Raw genomic sequence first — 17,565 nt, 5'->3', positions numbered from 1 at the left:
TCTCTTATTTAATATCCACAATCACTATTAATTTCGCCATGCATTATTCTATAATTATATAATAGGAAAAAATTGTATTTTACAAATGTTTGTAACGCAGACCGTTTGAACGTAGAATATTTTTTAATTAATGCAAAAGACTAATATTAATAGACTTAAACATATTTGTTTCTAAATTTTCTGTTTTAATTATCATATAGCATGCTTACTATAATATTTTATTAATTATTTCAATCTTCAACCAATGTTTCACTGCAGAAAATATAAAAAATACCTACGTTTAACATAAATGAAATCCAATGTATACGTTCCGCAACTTGTGTAATGTATAATTATTTCCTTTTCCTCTCTTATAATTTCTGCCACATGATAGTTCCGCACGCATCCCTCCGCTAGAGAAAAGTACATTATGCGTTGAAATATAAATGACTGCAATGTAGGTATAATCAACGCGTTGAATATACAAGTATACATCGCATGATTTTTCTTTCCTCGAATTCTTAGGGGAGTATTATAAAGTCGAGGCGGAATAAAGTACGTTATTTTCCATCTCTAATAGTCTGCGAGATTATATTATTATTATGACAGAGACATTGACGCTAGAAAAGATTATTTCCTTCTTAAAAGTAGATCTGACATTTGCATGTTGTTGGCCGGTTCCAATAAAAGCTACAAAATCTCAAAAAATTCGTGACAAACTATTTCGGTTCTTATGTTGTTTAAATGGCATCCTGATGTCAATATTTTTAATATATACATTAAGCAACAAGTGTGATAATATGATTCTCATAATGAAAGTGGGTTGTGAGTTAAGCGCTTTTCTACAAATTCCGGTACAAATTACATTGTTTACGTTTCAAAGTGACCGTTTACAAGTAAGAAACAATGTGTTTTATATTGAATTTATCGTAATTTAAACATGTTTACTGATATCAATATAAAACATCTAAAAAAATTAAATTTAAATAATATGGAAATCTAAATTTATGGAAATAGAAATTGAAATTTTTTTAAATTTTTTATTTCAATTTTTTAAATGGTAAAAATTTTATTTTTATTATTATAGAAATTTCAAAAATATTTATTACCAAGTTGTGTAAACTTACATACATACATATATAGTTTAATATCCAATTGTATATTATAAATCAAAAAATACGAGTATGTATTATATATCTATTTATTTAGACCGGTCTGAAGTTAGCGCCCAACTTTATAAAAAACAAAATGCTTAATACATACCGATTGTACTTTGTTTGTACCCGTTTGTATCACTTTTGTTTTCGTTCGTACCTCAAGGGATAAAAAGTTATAAAGGGGTGAAAAAATAGCCAGCGCCCAACTAACAGATTTTTGAATTTCGTTTATGCCATTCGAAAGAGCATCGTTTGTACCCGTTTGTCTTTTTTTTGTTTGTACTTCGAGGGGTGCAGATGCAGCAATTTTCAGTTTTTACGTAACCCCCTCCATCTGGAAACTTGGCCATTTTACATTGTCATTTATAAACTTTTCTTCATTTATACTTGTTTATTCTATTTTTAATTTTTAAAATATGTTAACAACCGCACATAAAAAAAAATTTATTTTTCAATAATCTTGTTTAACCCTTAACTACTCGTGAGATACAAATGCGTGACAATATTTGCGTAATTGCGTGCGGTGGGGTATGTTTATACCCCACCAGTGTAATTAAGGGTTAAAAACTCTTCTCTCTTTTCTTTTCTTTCATAAATATCACGAACGTAACAATAATATATACCTGTTAATATTTTATACTACATGATTATATATAGAACATCTACGATAAAGTAATTACTTATTTAAATCAAACTATGTACTGTACTTTACATTTGTGCAGAGTTTAATTTAAGCCAAAAGCTTACAAAAATTGCAAATCGAAAATAATGCTGATAAATACATTTGACTGCTGTAAAAATAAAGGCACTTTTATTGGATTTCATTAACAAAAAATTACGTAATGCAATTTATGCAGATTATAATATGCGAAATGGAAGATTATATTCAGCAAGCGAAATCAGAAGAGAGGAATGTATTTCAACAATATATTAACAAATGTAAATTATTTTACGGTACAACATTGTGTTGGATAACCACAACCGCCACCATAATGATCTTTGGACCATTAGTGTTATCTCAACCCTTTCCAATCGAGGTTGAATATCCATTCGCTGTGGACAAACAACCACTAAAAACTATCATCTACTTGCATCATATAATGGTTGTATATCAAAGTTGCGCACAAGTATGTAGCAATGTTTTTGTAGCTCTTCTGCTCTGGTTTGTAGCAGCAAGATTCGAGATTCTGTCTCATAAATTTCAAAAAATTACAAGCATCTCAGAATTCATTAACTGTGTACAGCTACATCAACGATTATTACGGTAATAAACGAATAAAGCATTATACTCAGTATCGTCTTTAAAAATAATTACGTTTTTGTATATTTATATTACGTCAGATTAATTCACACGTTATTATAATTAATTGTATTATAATGAGTATAATAGTGAAATAAAAAATAAAAACTAGTGGTAATTAATTACAGATATGCAAAAGAAGTTACTATGTCAATTCGATATATAGCATTATCAACAATAGGATTCAGTACCATAGCAGTGGTATTTAGCGGTCTTACCTTTTTGAGCGTGAGTCATTTTTATTTCATTTCTTCAACGCATGTACTGATTACGTAATATTAATAGACTCATTCGCATGAATATCTATTGAAGAATCATGCAAACCATGTATCAAACAAATACGTCTAATATTAGAAAAAAGTCGAGGCTGTGCCAAAAATCTTCATTACTACCTAGTGTGCAAATTTTGCCAAATTTCGCAGACGCTCTTTCTGGATTATGCAAGAACATTAATTATTACAAAATACAAAATAGTATCATAAAAATCCATTTAATAGATGACATTTTCTTATGTGTATTTATCTATTTAAAATTTTTTTTGGCTTTTATTTAAGAAATGGTATCCAAAAACAAAATGGTATGCCGGTTTTAGTGACTTTCCTCTAGTAATAAAAATTATCATATAAACAGATAAGCATACATAATTTACTAAAAAAATTAAAAATTAATATCTTAATTTTGAATTGTATTTATATAGATATTAATCAACTTATTTCTTTCTATGGTAAATGTAATCTGTTATAAATGACTTTTTACAAATTACTTATGTTAAAATATTATCTTACAGCGACAACCTTTAACTATAAAAACCCAATTTTTTACCGTTGCCGCATCCGCACTTATAGAAGTCTTTGTCTGCGCATGGCCAGCTGATTATTTATTGAGAACGGTAAGGCAATCACAGTCATAATCACAAAATATAAGTAAAAGTAAAAAAATTGTTTATATAAACAAAATTAATAAGTAACAAATCAAAGATATAAATATAAAATATATATTAAATTCAAAATATACGATTTCTTATATATTAATCCATGATCGCATTTTTATCTCAGAAAAAATTCGCATTATACTAATTACTGTGTCTCCATTCTGATTCTAAGTGAGAATATTCTTACCATATTATATAATATTAAAATACTTTTACCTTAACATTTCAGAGCAATGATATTGGCCACGCTGGATATAAATCTTCATGGTACAATCAAGAATTATCTTTACAAAAAAATATGTTATATATTGTATCGAGATGTCAACATCCTGTGACTCTAACTGTACCATGTATGCTACCGATTCTTTCACTTAATTATTACGCCTCTGTAAGTCCTATATTAAATTATAATTTTCAATCTAAGTGATTTAATAATCAAACTTTAATGTTTTATATCTTGAACATAATAATCTATAAATTTAATGTTACATTTTTTAACATATTAGTCTTTTATATTAATTCGCAAATTCAAACCAAATAAAATATTATTATAGGGTAATTCCGGTATATACGCCGTACCTATTGAAAACTTAATCAAATATTATTAATTACGTTTAAGGAAAATAAATTATACCAATAAAAACTTTGTGTGCTACTATAAAAACAAAAAAAAAAATACAAAATATTTATTTTCTTATATTTAGGAAGAAAATTTTACTTTTAAAAAATCTTTGGATTGTTGCCTTATATGAAGGGCAATCCAAAAGTAAAGTTACAAAGTCTGCAGTGAAGAAGGAACGTTTTATTCAGAAAAACCAATTTGTCTACTTTGAATTATATCCCTAGCATTATTTTTCGACGTAGTCGCCACAGCAATTTAAGCACTTGACACTTTGTGGGATAAGGTTAAAAATTCCTTTCTCATAAAATTCTTGTCCTTGCTCTTTCAACCAAGTTGTCGCAAAGTTTTTCACCTCTTTGTTCGAAACGAATCGTCGGTCTCCTAAGTGCTCCTTGAAGCGAGGTCCGGGCTGTAGGGAGAGTGATCGATGAATCGGGGTCCTAGCGAAACTGCTTCAACAGCATCTTCTGTGCCGTATGGAGCCGCGCGTTGTCCTGAAGTAGGATGACGCTTTCGGTGAAAAATCTTGCTCGTTTCCTCCTGATTGCTTCGCGCAATCGTTTCAAGATCTCTCAGCACGGTCAGCGGTCACCGTGTGTCCTCTTTCCAAAAGCTCCACGAGTAAGACATCAGTTGAAGCAGTTCCGCAGGTTCGTCATCGACTACCCTCCCTACAGCCCGGACCTCGTTCCAAGTAACTTTTACCTGTTTTCTCACTTCAAGGAGCACTTAGGAGGCCAACAATTCGCTTCGAACAAGGAGGTGAAAGACTTTGCCACAATTTGGCTGAAAGAGCAAGGACAAGAATAAGAAAAAAATTTTATGAGAAAGGAATTTTCAATCTTATCTCACGAAACGACAAATGTTTAAACAGCTGTGGCCAAAAAGTAATGTTGGGGATATAATTCAAAGTAGATACATTGGTTTTTTTTTTTTTAATAAAACATTTCTTCTTCACTGCAGGCTTTGTAACCTTACTTTTGGATCGCCACTTATATCCCAAGTGGTAACTACTCATGAGTAAAACAAATTATACAAAAAATACAAAAGCTAAGAACACTTGTATTTTCGTATACTGCATCCTTTACTATCTCTCTCCACTTATGTATCATAAAATTAATGAACCTTTTGCACTTCCTACAGAAAGAGTAATTACTTTACATAAATTATAATATATGGTCACTCATACATTGGCAAATTAATTCAATTCACAATGGTTATGTTAATATTAAAAAGGTAAAAAACCAAAATTACAACATAATACAAACATAAGACATCGAATGATTGCAAGCAAGTTATTTCCACTTCTATTTTTTCTTACTTTTGCGGTGTAAATATCGGAATTACGTTATAAATAATATGTGCAGATTTATAATAATTTAATCATCATACATTATTGATACTTACAATAATCAAAACTTGTATATCTGTGATAGTATTTATCGACCACGTTTTCCTTTTTGACAACTTTTCGAGCGATATTTGCCGTCGAGGATGGGCTGAATATGTAAACTATTGTATGTATTATACTTTTTTAATGCGACAAAAATTTATGAAGCAACACTGTAAATATTTTAAACTAATTCTGCATCTGTGTTTGTAACGCAAAATTCAAAAATAATAATAAAAAAGACATTTACGATAGACTTAGCGTCACTTTTTGTTATTCATTGCATTACTTAATATTATTTATAAATTCATAAATAATATATAAAACTTATATAACAGTGATTTTTTAATATAATCTATGTATAACAATATAAAATAAATTTTAATTTTTCTACCTTATACTACCTAACAACATACAAAAATTGATGTACCTATATAATAATGTAAAGTAAATTATTTTTTTTATCTCATAATATAATTATCTCCTTTGAAAAATAGACCATGAAGAATATGAAAAATACTCGAATAAGAGAAATCAAATTGATACTGTTTTTCATTAAGAACTACACTAGAAGTGTTCAAATTAATGTGAATAAAGCAAATCTACTGGACGAAGTCCATTAATAAAATAATTGTCCAGCATAACAGCTACCATGAACATGTTTTGCTTCTCATACTCGCTTGAATTAATCACGTTAAATAACATCGGTGATAAGCTAATCATTTAATGTGTGTGATCTATAAATATAATGTAAAGAGTATTATCAATGCGCTATGTAAATTATATGTTATTGTATTATGTCTCATTTATCAACATTATTCTCCCCCCTCTCTCTCTCTCTCTCTTTCTCAAAGATTAAAATTCACACTGTGATTATGGTTTTCAATGTACGCTCAATAATTACACGTAAGGTACGTAAAGGCATAGCAATTCTCATAATAATTCAAGATAGAAATACAAGCTATAGCACTACACGCTGAGGTAAAATACACACCAGTCGTATAATTTATTAATCCGCACGGTTGCACGTAAACTCAAAAGAGAGGAAAATGAACAGAAGAAATAATAAACGCCGTAATATCCCACCTCTGAGATACTTTGCGTTGCAAAAGTGCGCAATCTTATACCGCCTAGAAGTTTCTACCTTCGCATAAAATTCTTCGTAAAATTATGAGAAAAGCACAAGGAGAGTAGCGGTTAAAACACGTTCGTGCAAAAATAAGTGCGACGGTTCTCTGTATAATATGAAAACCGTACCGACGTTAGACCAAGTTATTACTTTTCTGAAGATAGATTTATTATTTGCTTGTTGCTGGCCTCTACCGCGAACTGCCACAAAGGGTCAAATTATTCGTGATAAAATATTTCGATATTTGTCAATCGTGAATGGTGCATTCATAGTCATTGAGTTAATATATTCAATTAATAATCATTTAGACAATGTTTCCCTGATTATGCAATTAGCTTGCGCGTTGGGCATTTTCTGTGAAATTCCATTGCAGATATTTTTATTCACGCAACAACATGACCGTCTACAAGTGAGAAAAATAATTATTATTTTTATATTATCAGTCTCTTCTTGCAAAATAAATAATATCTTTTAATTTGTGCACTATTTAAAAAATTTTTCAAATATTTTTTAAATGTCATCTATCTAACATGTACAAATTAAATTAAATCTTAATAAATTTACAGAATGTAATTTGCGAGATGGAAGATTATTATAAACAAGCAAACGCTGAAGAAAAGGATATATTTCAGCAATACATTAACAAATATATTTTTCTTTACGGAACTACATTGTCATTAACTGCTGCCTCTTTAGCTGGTTCACTCATCGTGCCATTAATTCAATCCCGCATGTTTCCGTTGGAAATAGAATATCCATTCCACGTTGACTATCAACCGATGAAGACAATAATCTACTTTCATCAAGCTCTCGGTATGTACCAAGTTTATTGTCAAGTTAGCGCTAATGTTTTTCTCGCTCTTTTGCTATGGTTTACAACGGCTCGCTTTGAAATATTGGCCAACAAATTCCGTATAATCACCAAATATTCTGACTGGATAACATGTATACAAGAGCATCAAGAAACTTTAAGGTATGCCAAAAATACAAATTACTATTACAGACGATCAATTAACTGCATAGAAAGAAATTTTTTATCATATAATCAGCAACTTTTATAGCTCTGATGTCAATATTTTTTTTTACCACAACTGTCTCTTTGTATTTAAAAAAATTAAACTCTTCTAATTCTTAAAACCATTAATAAAATTATCATATTTTCTTGCTACAATATTTATCTCCAATATAAATTAATCGTAAAATTTTCATAAATTGTAATAAATTCTAATAGATATGCGAAAGAAATGAGCAATTCTATTGCACATGTAATACTAGCATCGCTCGGTATTAGTACAGCAGCGCTAGTATTCGGTGGCGTTACATTTCTCAGTGTATGTACATCTATATTATTTATATCTTAGCGCAATATAATTATTAAACAACACCATTAAATAATTTGGATTTGTATTTTTCGCCTAAAATCTTTTAAAAATAGCGATTTCCGCCATCCGTAAAAATTCAATATATAATCATATGTTCCACATCGTTGACAAAAGTACTTTTATGCGCTTGGCCGGCTGATCATCTAATGAGAACAGTAAGTTTGAATAAAAATAAATTATCTAAAACTGAATAAAAATAAAAGTGCGTATTTTTTTTAATGTATATTTTAGAGTTCTAATATTGCTGAGGCAGCCTATAATTCATTATGGTATAACCAAAGCATCAAAACACGAAAGATTATGTTATATACTTTGCTCCGATGCCAACAAGCTGTAATTATATCTGTTCCTGGTTTATTAAAAGCTTTAAGCTTTCAACATTATGCTTCTGTAAGACATCTTGCAATATTCAATCACGTTACATAAAATATATAACGCAATTTATGGTACAACAAAAAAAAATATTACTGTGCAAAAACATCTTATTAAGAAAAATTTACTTTGTATCACATAGTTTTTATAATTTATATTATTTTCAGTCATTTTTTGATTACAATACATCTATACGTAAGAAAAAACCTTGATTAAAATATATTTTTATGCGTTCTGATTGATAGATATTCAAAACAATTTTAGAAACGCGCGTAGTACTAATTTTTTTTATATCATCTGCAAAATATTATTTAAAAAAAAGTAGAGATAGTACTGATATTTAACAAGTTTATACATAAACTTCAGTTTTGAAAAACAATTTTATTTTTTCAAAAATGAAGCTTATATAAAAACATTAAAAATCCTTTTGTATTTTTTATTTATTTCACACAAGAAAGTGCTATTATTTTAATAGTTGTGCCATTAACTACAGTGTATATATGTACTTTAAATTTAACTTTTTCTTCTAGTTTTAAATATGATAACAATGAAATACTAAATTTAAATATTAAGCATCATCATTCAATCGTTTTTAAAAATTTTACAATTTCATTGATTTTACAGTATGTTACAACGGCATTTTCTTATTTAACAACGTTTCGCATAATTCTTTCTGAGGAAACATGATTAAAAAAAAAATCTAAATTTGCTGGAACAAAACAACTGGTCTGCATAATTAGTAATATAAAATATATTAGTTTATAGTTTGAAGAAAATACGAAATATATTAGTGTATATTGATATAAGAATTCTGTGAATGTAGAGTATAATTTTTTATAACAAAAAGTATCTTATAACATTAGTTGTTAATATTCCATGACCTGCTACTATTTCACAAACGTATCTTTTTCCTCTCTTCAGTAAATTATAAATTTCGTTCTATATATTCGATGATATTCTACGTATGGTGATTGGTAAAACTCTATGATTAACAAACTGGTGTTAATAAGAATTATGTCGCGTTAATTTACTAAATTAATTTTTAAAAACAAATTGGTATTCCACTACCTCCTTCCTTTCCTTCTCATTCCACAATATGAGGAATTCAAATTTTTATTTCAGTATAATAATCATCCAAATTTTTAAAATATAGGAAGATTTCTAAATTAATATCCAAAACGGTATAAAAGCTTCAAAAAATATTTCCAAAATACTACGAGAATACTTTGGAGGTATTTCGAATATATTCCATAATACAGGTTTCACTAAACAACACTGCTATAAAACAATTTCTATTTTTTTTTATTATTCTACATAATATAGCTTTGTACCACTACAAACTGCAGTAAGATAGATTAACATATTGGGTTTAGAAGTGCAATAAAATTTTGTACACTGCATAACTTTTAAAATCATAGATATGATTAGATCGTCCTAATTGTTCGTCCGTAATTGCATTGAACTACGTAAACAATTTAATTTATGCACTGAAATTCTGTCAAAAATGTTTTATCCGAGATTATTGTTCAGAACTGTGTGGATATTTGAGAATAAAAACCTGTCGATTGTCATCACAGCCGCTTCTTTAAATGTTTAAAACTTCAATATTCTGATAAAGATGCATGAGAAGCTCGTCCTCTCTCTGTTGCAGATGATGCGTTCCTTAACCCTAATAGTTCCTCAATTACGGTACGAAAAATGTGTATTTCCTTGAACTGATCTGGATTTCTTCATTTTAGATACGTGTCTTCTTCTTCGAAGTCATCATGACATCGCACGTAGTTTCGAGTATTTCGAAGAGATATTCTCAAAAATGTTGCACCAGAGATCGAGACATTTTTTAACAAAAACAAATACCAACTTTAATATACCACAATTATACACAGAAGATTACAGTTTACGGAGTGAATCGCCAAACATGCGTACGAAGCAACAGCTCATGCGAAACTATTTCTACAATCTGACAGTTCCTTTTCCGACCCCTCTTTCTTCATCATTGATTTTCTTTAAGATTTACTTTTTTCTGAATAGCTGACTTATAGCTAAATTCCGGACTCCAACGTGGATGAAAGAGACGCAACATTATCCCCACAACAGATACACTGTAGATGGATCACCCTACTGTGAATCCTCCCGTTCCACCTGTTTCTATAATATAACATTATATCTCCCCTTTTCTCAAATTACGACATGCAGAGGTTGCGTGAGCGTGAAATCCACGCTTCTGATACCGCTGCATATCATGTCAATAAAACATGTTACTTTCTGTATAGTTCTTTTCCGACCTCTCTTTCTTCATCATTGATTTCCTTTAAGATTTTTCTGAATAGCTGACTTATAGCTAAATTCAGGGTTCCAACATGGATGAAAGAGACGCAACATTATCCCCACAACAGATACACTGTAGGTAAATTACCCTACTGAATCCTCCCGTTCCATCTGTTTCTATAATATAACATTATATTTTCCCTTTTCTCAAATTACGACATGCAGAGGTTGCGTGAGCGTGAAATCCACGCTTCTGATATCGCTGCATATCATGTCAATGAAACATATGTTACTTTCTGTAGAGTTCTTTTCTATCACAGGATATGCATAGATAAAATTATACAGCGTACAACGAAGCGTGCTACTGAAAGTTGAAACTCTATAAGCTAAAATGCTTTACTGTATTTGTATGGCAACGCAAAGCTGCGTTACATAGAATAATAGACAAATTGAAATAATGTATAGTTCCTTTGCAATGTCTAGAAAATGAATAGTGTATATGGTGCATCCGAGATATCACAGAAAAAACTTAATCCATTTCTTCAGTTTGTATGCATATTTTGTTAACTCTTATTGAAGATATCGCAAACTTTTCCGCGTATTGATTTAGAGAACACGCAACGCTATCCATCTCCCATATTTTATACTTCCCAATAATTTTACCAATGTATATCCCTCATGAAAAACGGAGATATGCACGATACACAAGAATGTAAATAATATATTAGACTTCATCTGCAGCTATATCATGCAGAATATCGTAAAAATGTTTCAAATCCGTCGAGTGCTCAGTAAATTACATAATACGGCTGGTAAAAGAATTTCCGCTTCCCCCACTATCAATTTACAATACGCGTACAACATACGTAGCAGAGCGTAGTCATGCGAAAGAAAGTGACGTTCAAAGAAGTAATTTCAATAGCGAAATTTTCTATGTTTCCACTTTGGTTTTGGCCATCAAAAAATGAGACAAAGTTAAAAACGTTCTGTAGAAAACTATATAACTATTGGTGTATTCTTATGGGATTATGTCTAGAGCTGCCGAGTCTATATGGTGCTTCACAACATACTGATGATCCTGCTCTTTTAGCACAAACATTAGTTATGTCAAGCACCAGTTGGCACATTATGTTCAACTGTATTTATCAGCTTGTTTATAATCATCGCATACAAGTAATTCATATTTATTTATTTAACATTAAAAAATGTAAATGTATGTTAATTAAAAAATTATAATTTTGTTCTTTTCTATAACAACGTAATTATTTGCAGAGTATTACTTATGAAATGGAAAATTTTTGTGATTTAATGAAGCCACATGAAGAAGTTGTTATTCAACGATATATTGACAAGTGTGGTGTATTTTATGGTGCAGCAATAATTGAATACTATGCTCTTATAGTTGTACAGATTGTAGTATTACCTCCTTTAATGCATCAGTCATTTCCAACATTAGTAGAATATCCGTTTGACGTGTCTTATCAACCATTAAAAACAATAATCTATTTACAACAATCTATAGTCGGAACATACATGGGAGCACAACTCTGCCTAAATATCTTTATGAATTTATTGTTCTGGTTTGTAACGGCAAGATTTGCTATACTAACTGAAGAGTTAAAGGACGCTACAAATATTAATTCGTTGTTCAAATGTATTAAAACACATCAGAAATTACTCAAGTAAATATCTTAATTCTTATCTTTACTCGGAAATAACCGTAGTTAAAAAAAAATTTTTAATATGTAAATTTTAACGCATAACAAATTTTAGATATGCAACGGAAGTTACTCACGTTCTTCGTCCTTTCGCATTTTCAAGCATATGTTGCAGCACGTATTCTATAATAATTCTCTTCGTTTTGCTAATTACTGTAAGTACGTGTAATATTATAAAAAAACTATGTTCTCGGTACTTATAAATTTTCTCTAATAACTATAACCATCTATAATAAATCAAAAGTGCTCCTGACTAAAAAAAAAATTCAAAATTTGTTAAATAAAAAAACAATAAAAGTATAATATATGAGTATGATATAACACAAGAGTATAATACAAGTACGATATGAATTTTTAATGCATAAAGTGTGTCTCAAAATTTACAAAATAAAATGTTACAGCAAGAAAGTACTTAAAAATAAAACAGTTATTTTACTTTTTTATCAATCAATGAAATATAAAAATTTTTAAGATATAAAGGAAAGAGATGACTTACCGACTGCAACTTTAAGATTCACCCTTATTATGTGTGTACACGTATACAGGGTAAATCTCACAATTACAATCGGTAAGTCATCTCTTATGGTAAAACGTTGATACAGGATTTAAAACTCTCACTGTATATTAAAAATTAATATTGTACCGTATTGCGCCGTATTCTTATTGTATCCTTATTTAATAAATTTCAAATCTTTTTTTAGCGATAAGCACTTTTAATTTCTCAGTCTGCTATGCTCTTTACATATAAATCCATAAATATGATTTAAGCCAAAATTTTTTAATATAGCCACAATTATGTTCATTTTCCATCAATGCTCTAATAATACAATGATGTATATTGCGTATACATAACATTACTTTTTTATTTTTTTAAATTTGATTATTTAATATATTTAAAAAAATGTTATGTATACGCAATACACATTATTGTATTATTAAAGCATTTACTTATAGAAAATGAAAATAATTGTGGCTAAGTAAAAAAATTTTAATATAAATGTGTCAATATAAAAATATCATGTATAATATATCAATTCTTTTTCAAATAGCATCAACCTATAGCACTAGTAATCCAGTTTGTAGGATTAGCTATTACATGTCTTGCAGAAGTATATATGTATGTTTGGCCAGGAGAAAACTTAATAAATGCGGTAAGTCATTTACTAAATATTATTATACATTATGAAACAAAAGTAAAGCATCACTTCGAATCAGTTAAAAGATTGGTAAAATTCAAATGTATGTAATTTTTCAAAAAAATGATTATAAAACGGTGTTCCTAGAAGTATTTTAAAACTTAAAGTGTCTCAAATTAACAATCAAGTTTTAAAATGCTTCCAGCCACACAGCACACCCCATCCGAGAGATACCGCATGGTACGACGTCATATATCACAACGTTCATGTAACATTCGTCGGATGAAACGTGTGTGAGCAGAAACATCGCTCTATAATATCTTCGAAAGTTACATACACTTTAATTTTACAAATTTTTTTACTGATTCAAAGTAATGCTCTAATTTATTGTAAATGTACAGTGTATTATAAATAGTATCATTTTAATAAATGTTTAATATGTTTCCTAGTGCGACGATATCGTACATGCAGCATACAGTGTATACAATAAACACTCAATAAAAGCACAGAAATGTCTGCAATTTATTATGTTAAGAAGTCAAAAACCAGTAACCCTTTCAATACCTTGCTTTTTGGATGCATTATCTAATAATTACTTCACATCGGTAAGATAAAATTTTCAAAATAACTGATACGTTAAAAATTGCTATATCATCCACATTAATTATAAATAATTAGTGATATCTCATATACTTCACACATAACACACACATTTTATAAAGTTTATGATTAAATAACCATAATATATTTTAATTGAAAACCAAAGTAAAATTATGCTTATCCCTGTTATTAAGATTTTATTTGAAATTCAGTTCCACTTATTCCTTACTCTTCATTTGTTTAATTCTTTATATTATATCTCTTCGTCCATTTTTTAGCATTATTTTATATTTTCGTGATCACTTTATTATGCACTACTTTTTTATTTCGTTTATACTTACAAGAAACACTAGGCTCAAAAATTCAAAAAAATCTGAAACTTTGTGTACAAATAGAGAAGTTTATCCATAACACAAAAATATTTTTTGTTCGTGCCCAATTTCAGTTTTGGGAGTAAAACACCCCTTTGAAGAAAATCGGTTTTTTTCTTTCAAAGTGTATATCGTTAAAACAATAAGAGATAGAAAAAAATGTTCTAATAGAAAGTTAAATGGCTTGAAGAGTACTTTATAATAGTGATAAGCTAATTTAAACAAAATTTTATTATATTTTCCCTCACCAGTGATAAAAAAATTTTTTATTACTGTTATAAAGTACTCTTCAAGCCTCACTTCAAACCATTTAATTTTCAATTGGAACATTTTTCTCTAACTCTTATTACTTCGACGATATACGCTTCAAAAGAAACAAATCGATTTTCTTCAAAGAGGTGTTTCACCCCCTAAAACTAAAATTGGACACAAACAAAAAATATTTTTATGTTGTGAATGAACTCCTCTATTTGTACTCAGTTTCAAAATTTTCGGGTTACCTAGTGTTCCTTGTGAGTCATTTAAATATAAATAAATAATAAGCATATAAATGATAAAGTGTAAAAGAGCAGAGAGTAAAAATATTTGAATTCGGTTGTACAATTCCTAATAAAAATCTTTTAAATATTTTGTACGTTATAGAAATAAACTAATATTCCTAATAAAAACTTATTTAAAGAATTTTCCCTTAATTTCGGATAAAATCAAACTTCAGAACTTTTATCAGAACGTTTGCCAAAAATTACCCAATTTTAATACACACATCTGGTAAAAAGATTTTCTGAGAAATTCGGGAAAAATTCAGTACTTTTTGTCAAAATTTTGTCAAAATCCGGTAAAATTCTATAAACTGTTCCAAATATCAATATAACTCCGATAAATTTTTTAACAAATTCTGACAAATTTTTTTGCCAAAAATATATTAATAATATATAATACAATAATTGACATAAATAGTTAAAAAAGAAGAAAATATATTTTTTTAATTATTATTTAAAAAATTATTAGCAATAATAGCATTAATAACTTCCTTTATGTATTATTAAAAATTTACTTTTTTTATCAAAAAAAGACAATTATATTCATTTTTATATGTTTCAGTATTGTTCAACTATATTATCCTATTTCACAACAGTACGCGTAATGATGTTAGAAGATAATTAAATATTAGCATAAAATAGGTTAAAATAGCTTCAGATAATATTTACACAAAAAAAGCACATATTATATTTCGCTTTGTAGAAATATACTAAAATATACTATTATTTGTAAATCATAATTTCAAAATAACAATAAATGAAATTATTATTACAGGCTAAAGTCTTATTATTGAGCTCATGCATTATTATTACATACTATTGCCTGTACAATATTATTGTATATAAACAACAACAATACATTAATCATGATATTGACATGCTACTCATTAAAGTACATTTCTGCATACACGTTTATAATATTATTAATAGTATTAAATAAAATATGTAGAAATAATATTACAATATAGAAGGTGAGTAATATTTCAATATGTTATCATACATAAATTATGATTCAAAATTTACGTACAATTACAATAAAATCACAAAATAAGATAAATTAAATTTTGCCAATATCTAATTGGTGTTAATACAAAACATTGGTAAACCAAAACCCGAAAAATATCAATTAATATACAAAATCATTAATCACAGTTGCACAGTTTTCCAAGAATAAAAATCTGATAAGACACTTCTTCAAATATTAAATTCTCAATTTTCTGCTGGAAGGACGTGAGGAACTCGATCTCTCTTTATCTTTCTATTGCAATTGAAATTTCTCCGTTTCGATTTCTCAAACAAAAAGTTTCCGGTTTCATTTACTGACACTAAACTACAGCCTCACGTGCTTGAATACAATCTGTTTTTCTCAAAATTGCCGTGATACCGCTCGCTGTTTCAAATATTTCAAAGAAGTCCCTCAAAATGTCGCGTCCAGAGATAGCAATCGCACTTACAGCAGCTTACTCATAACGAACAACACTCCCAACAAATAAATCAGATTGTTAAGTTTAACGCAACATTTATTCAAAAGATTACTATTACTATTTGCGGAGCTAGTTGTCAAACCTGCGCTCGAAGCAACGCTTCATGCGAAACTATTTTTACAATCCGACGGTTTGTTGTCTGACCCTCCCTTTGTCGATATTGATTTTCTAGATTTTTCTGGATAGCTAACTCGCAGCATAGCATCTAAATTTGGAATTCCAACAGTAATTTCAAGAAACGCAACATTACACCCATAACAGATTTACTGCAGGTATATAATTTACTATAGGTACTGTAGCCTATTGCACCGTTCTATTTCCGTAATGTAGAATTGGAAATATCCCCTTTTCTCAAAATTATAACGTACAAAGGTTGCGTGAGCGTGAAATCCACACTTCTAAAACTGACGTGTATCATTTCAACGAAACATATGTCTACTTTCCGTATACTTACTTCCTATCGCGACGGGATATCATCGATATAAAATTATATAACGTACCGTGAAGAATGCTACCAAACATTATAATTCTATAAGCTAAAACATCTTATTTGCGGAGTTCGTGGCAATTGAAAACTATGTTCACAAAAATTCCGTATTCCTAATACCATTGTATATCATTTGGCGAAACATGTTACTTCCTGCATACTTATTTCCTATCGCAAGCAGAATATGCTTCGATAAAATTGTAATGTAACATAAAATAAAGAACGCTACTGCACGTTGAAACTTTACATGTTAAAACGATTTCCGGCATTCCCCCGTATAAGAGTACTAAATTATGTTACATAGAATAATAAATAAATTAAAATAATGTTTAGTTTCTCTGCAATATCTGGAAGGCGAATAGTGTAAATATAATCGTATCCGGAAATAGAGAAATATTTTCTTTAATTTATTTCTTACTTTCTTATGAAATAACTAAATTGTACGTAAATATTGTATATACATAATAAATTCTCGAAATTATAGAAAAACTTACTCTGCATGCATTTCTGTAATTTCTGGGCAGGGCAGAAAACGTTTATTGAATTTAAACACGAAAAGCTTCTCACGTACAGGGTGTTGCGTTCACATACATGTCGGTCTAACTGGTTGCCTATTCATACAGGCGCGCATGGTGGTACACAACTGCGTACGCTTTGTCACGTCGGCAATATCTTACCGACATATCGAAGCGTACGCAGT

At 29.2% G+C, this 17,565-nt stretch overlaps 2 protein-coding genes across 2 annotated transcripts; both read left to right on the top strand.

The window, feature by feature from the left end:
• The first annotated feature begins 88 nt into the window (after positions 1-88).
• Positions 89-9,024, top strand: LOC105196132. The gene is made up of 12 exons (XM_011161894.3): positions 89-875; positions 1,994-2,400; positions 2,565-2,664; positions 3,224-3,325; positions 3,597-3,755; positions 5,426-5,496; positions 6,545-6,917; positions 7,075-7,481; positions 7,740-7,839; positions 7,944-8,045; positions 8,122-8,280; positions 8,887-9,024. The coding sequence occupies exons 1-12, from the start codon at positions 582-584 to the stop codon at positions 8,947-8,949; spliced, it is 2,337 nt and encodes a 778-aa protein (XP_011160196.3). The 5' UTR covers positions 89-581; the 3' UTR covers positions 8,950-9,024.
• A 1,795-nt stretch (positions 9,025-10,819) lies between these two features.
• On the top strand, positions 10,820-15,671 carry LOC105196133. Its single transcript, XM_011161895.3, has 6 exons — positions 10,820-11,703; positions 11,803-12,212; positions 12,304-12,403; positions 13,298-13,399; positions 13,834-13,989; positions 15,457-15,671. Exons 1-6 carry the CDS (start codon positions 11,413-11,415, stop codon positions 15,517-15,519), a joined length of 1,122 nt encoding a protein of 373 aa, XP_011160197.2. The 5' UTR covers positions 10,820-11,412; the 3' UTR covers positions 15,520-15,671.
• The last annotated feature ends 1,894 nt before the right edge of the window (positions 15,672-17,565 follow it).

This window comes from Solenopsis invicta, chromosome 4, assembly GCF_016802725.1.
Source record: "Solenopsis invicta isolate M01_SB chromosome 4, UNIL_Sinv_3.0, whole genome shotgun sequence".
Taxonomy (NCBI): domain Eukaryota; kingdom Metazoa; phylum Arthropoda; class Insecta; order Hymenoptera; family Formicidae; genus Solenopsis; species Solenopsis invicta.
Note: the sequence above shows the minus strand (reverse complement) of the source record. Positions and strands in the feature narration are given on the sequence as shown.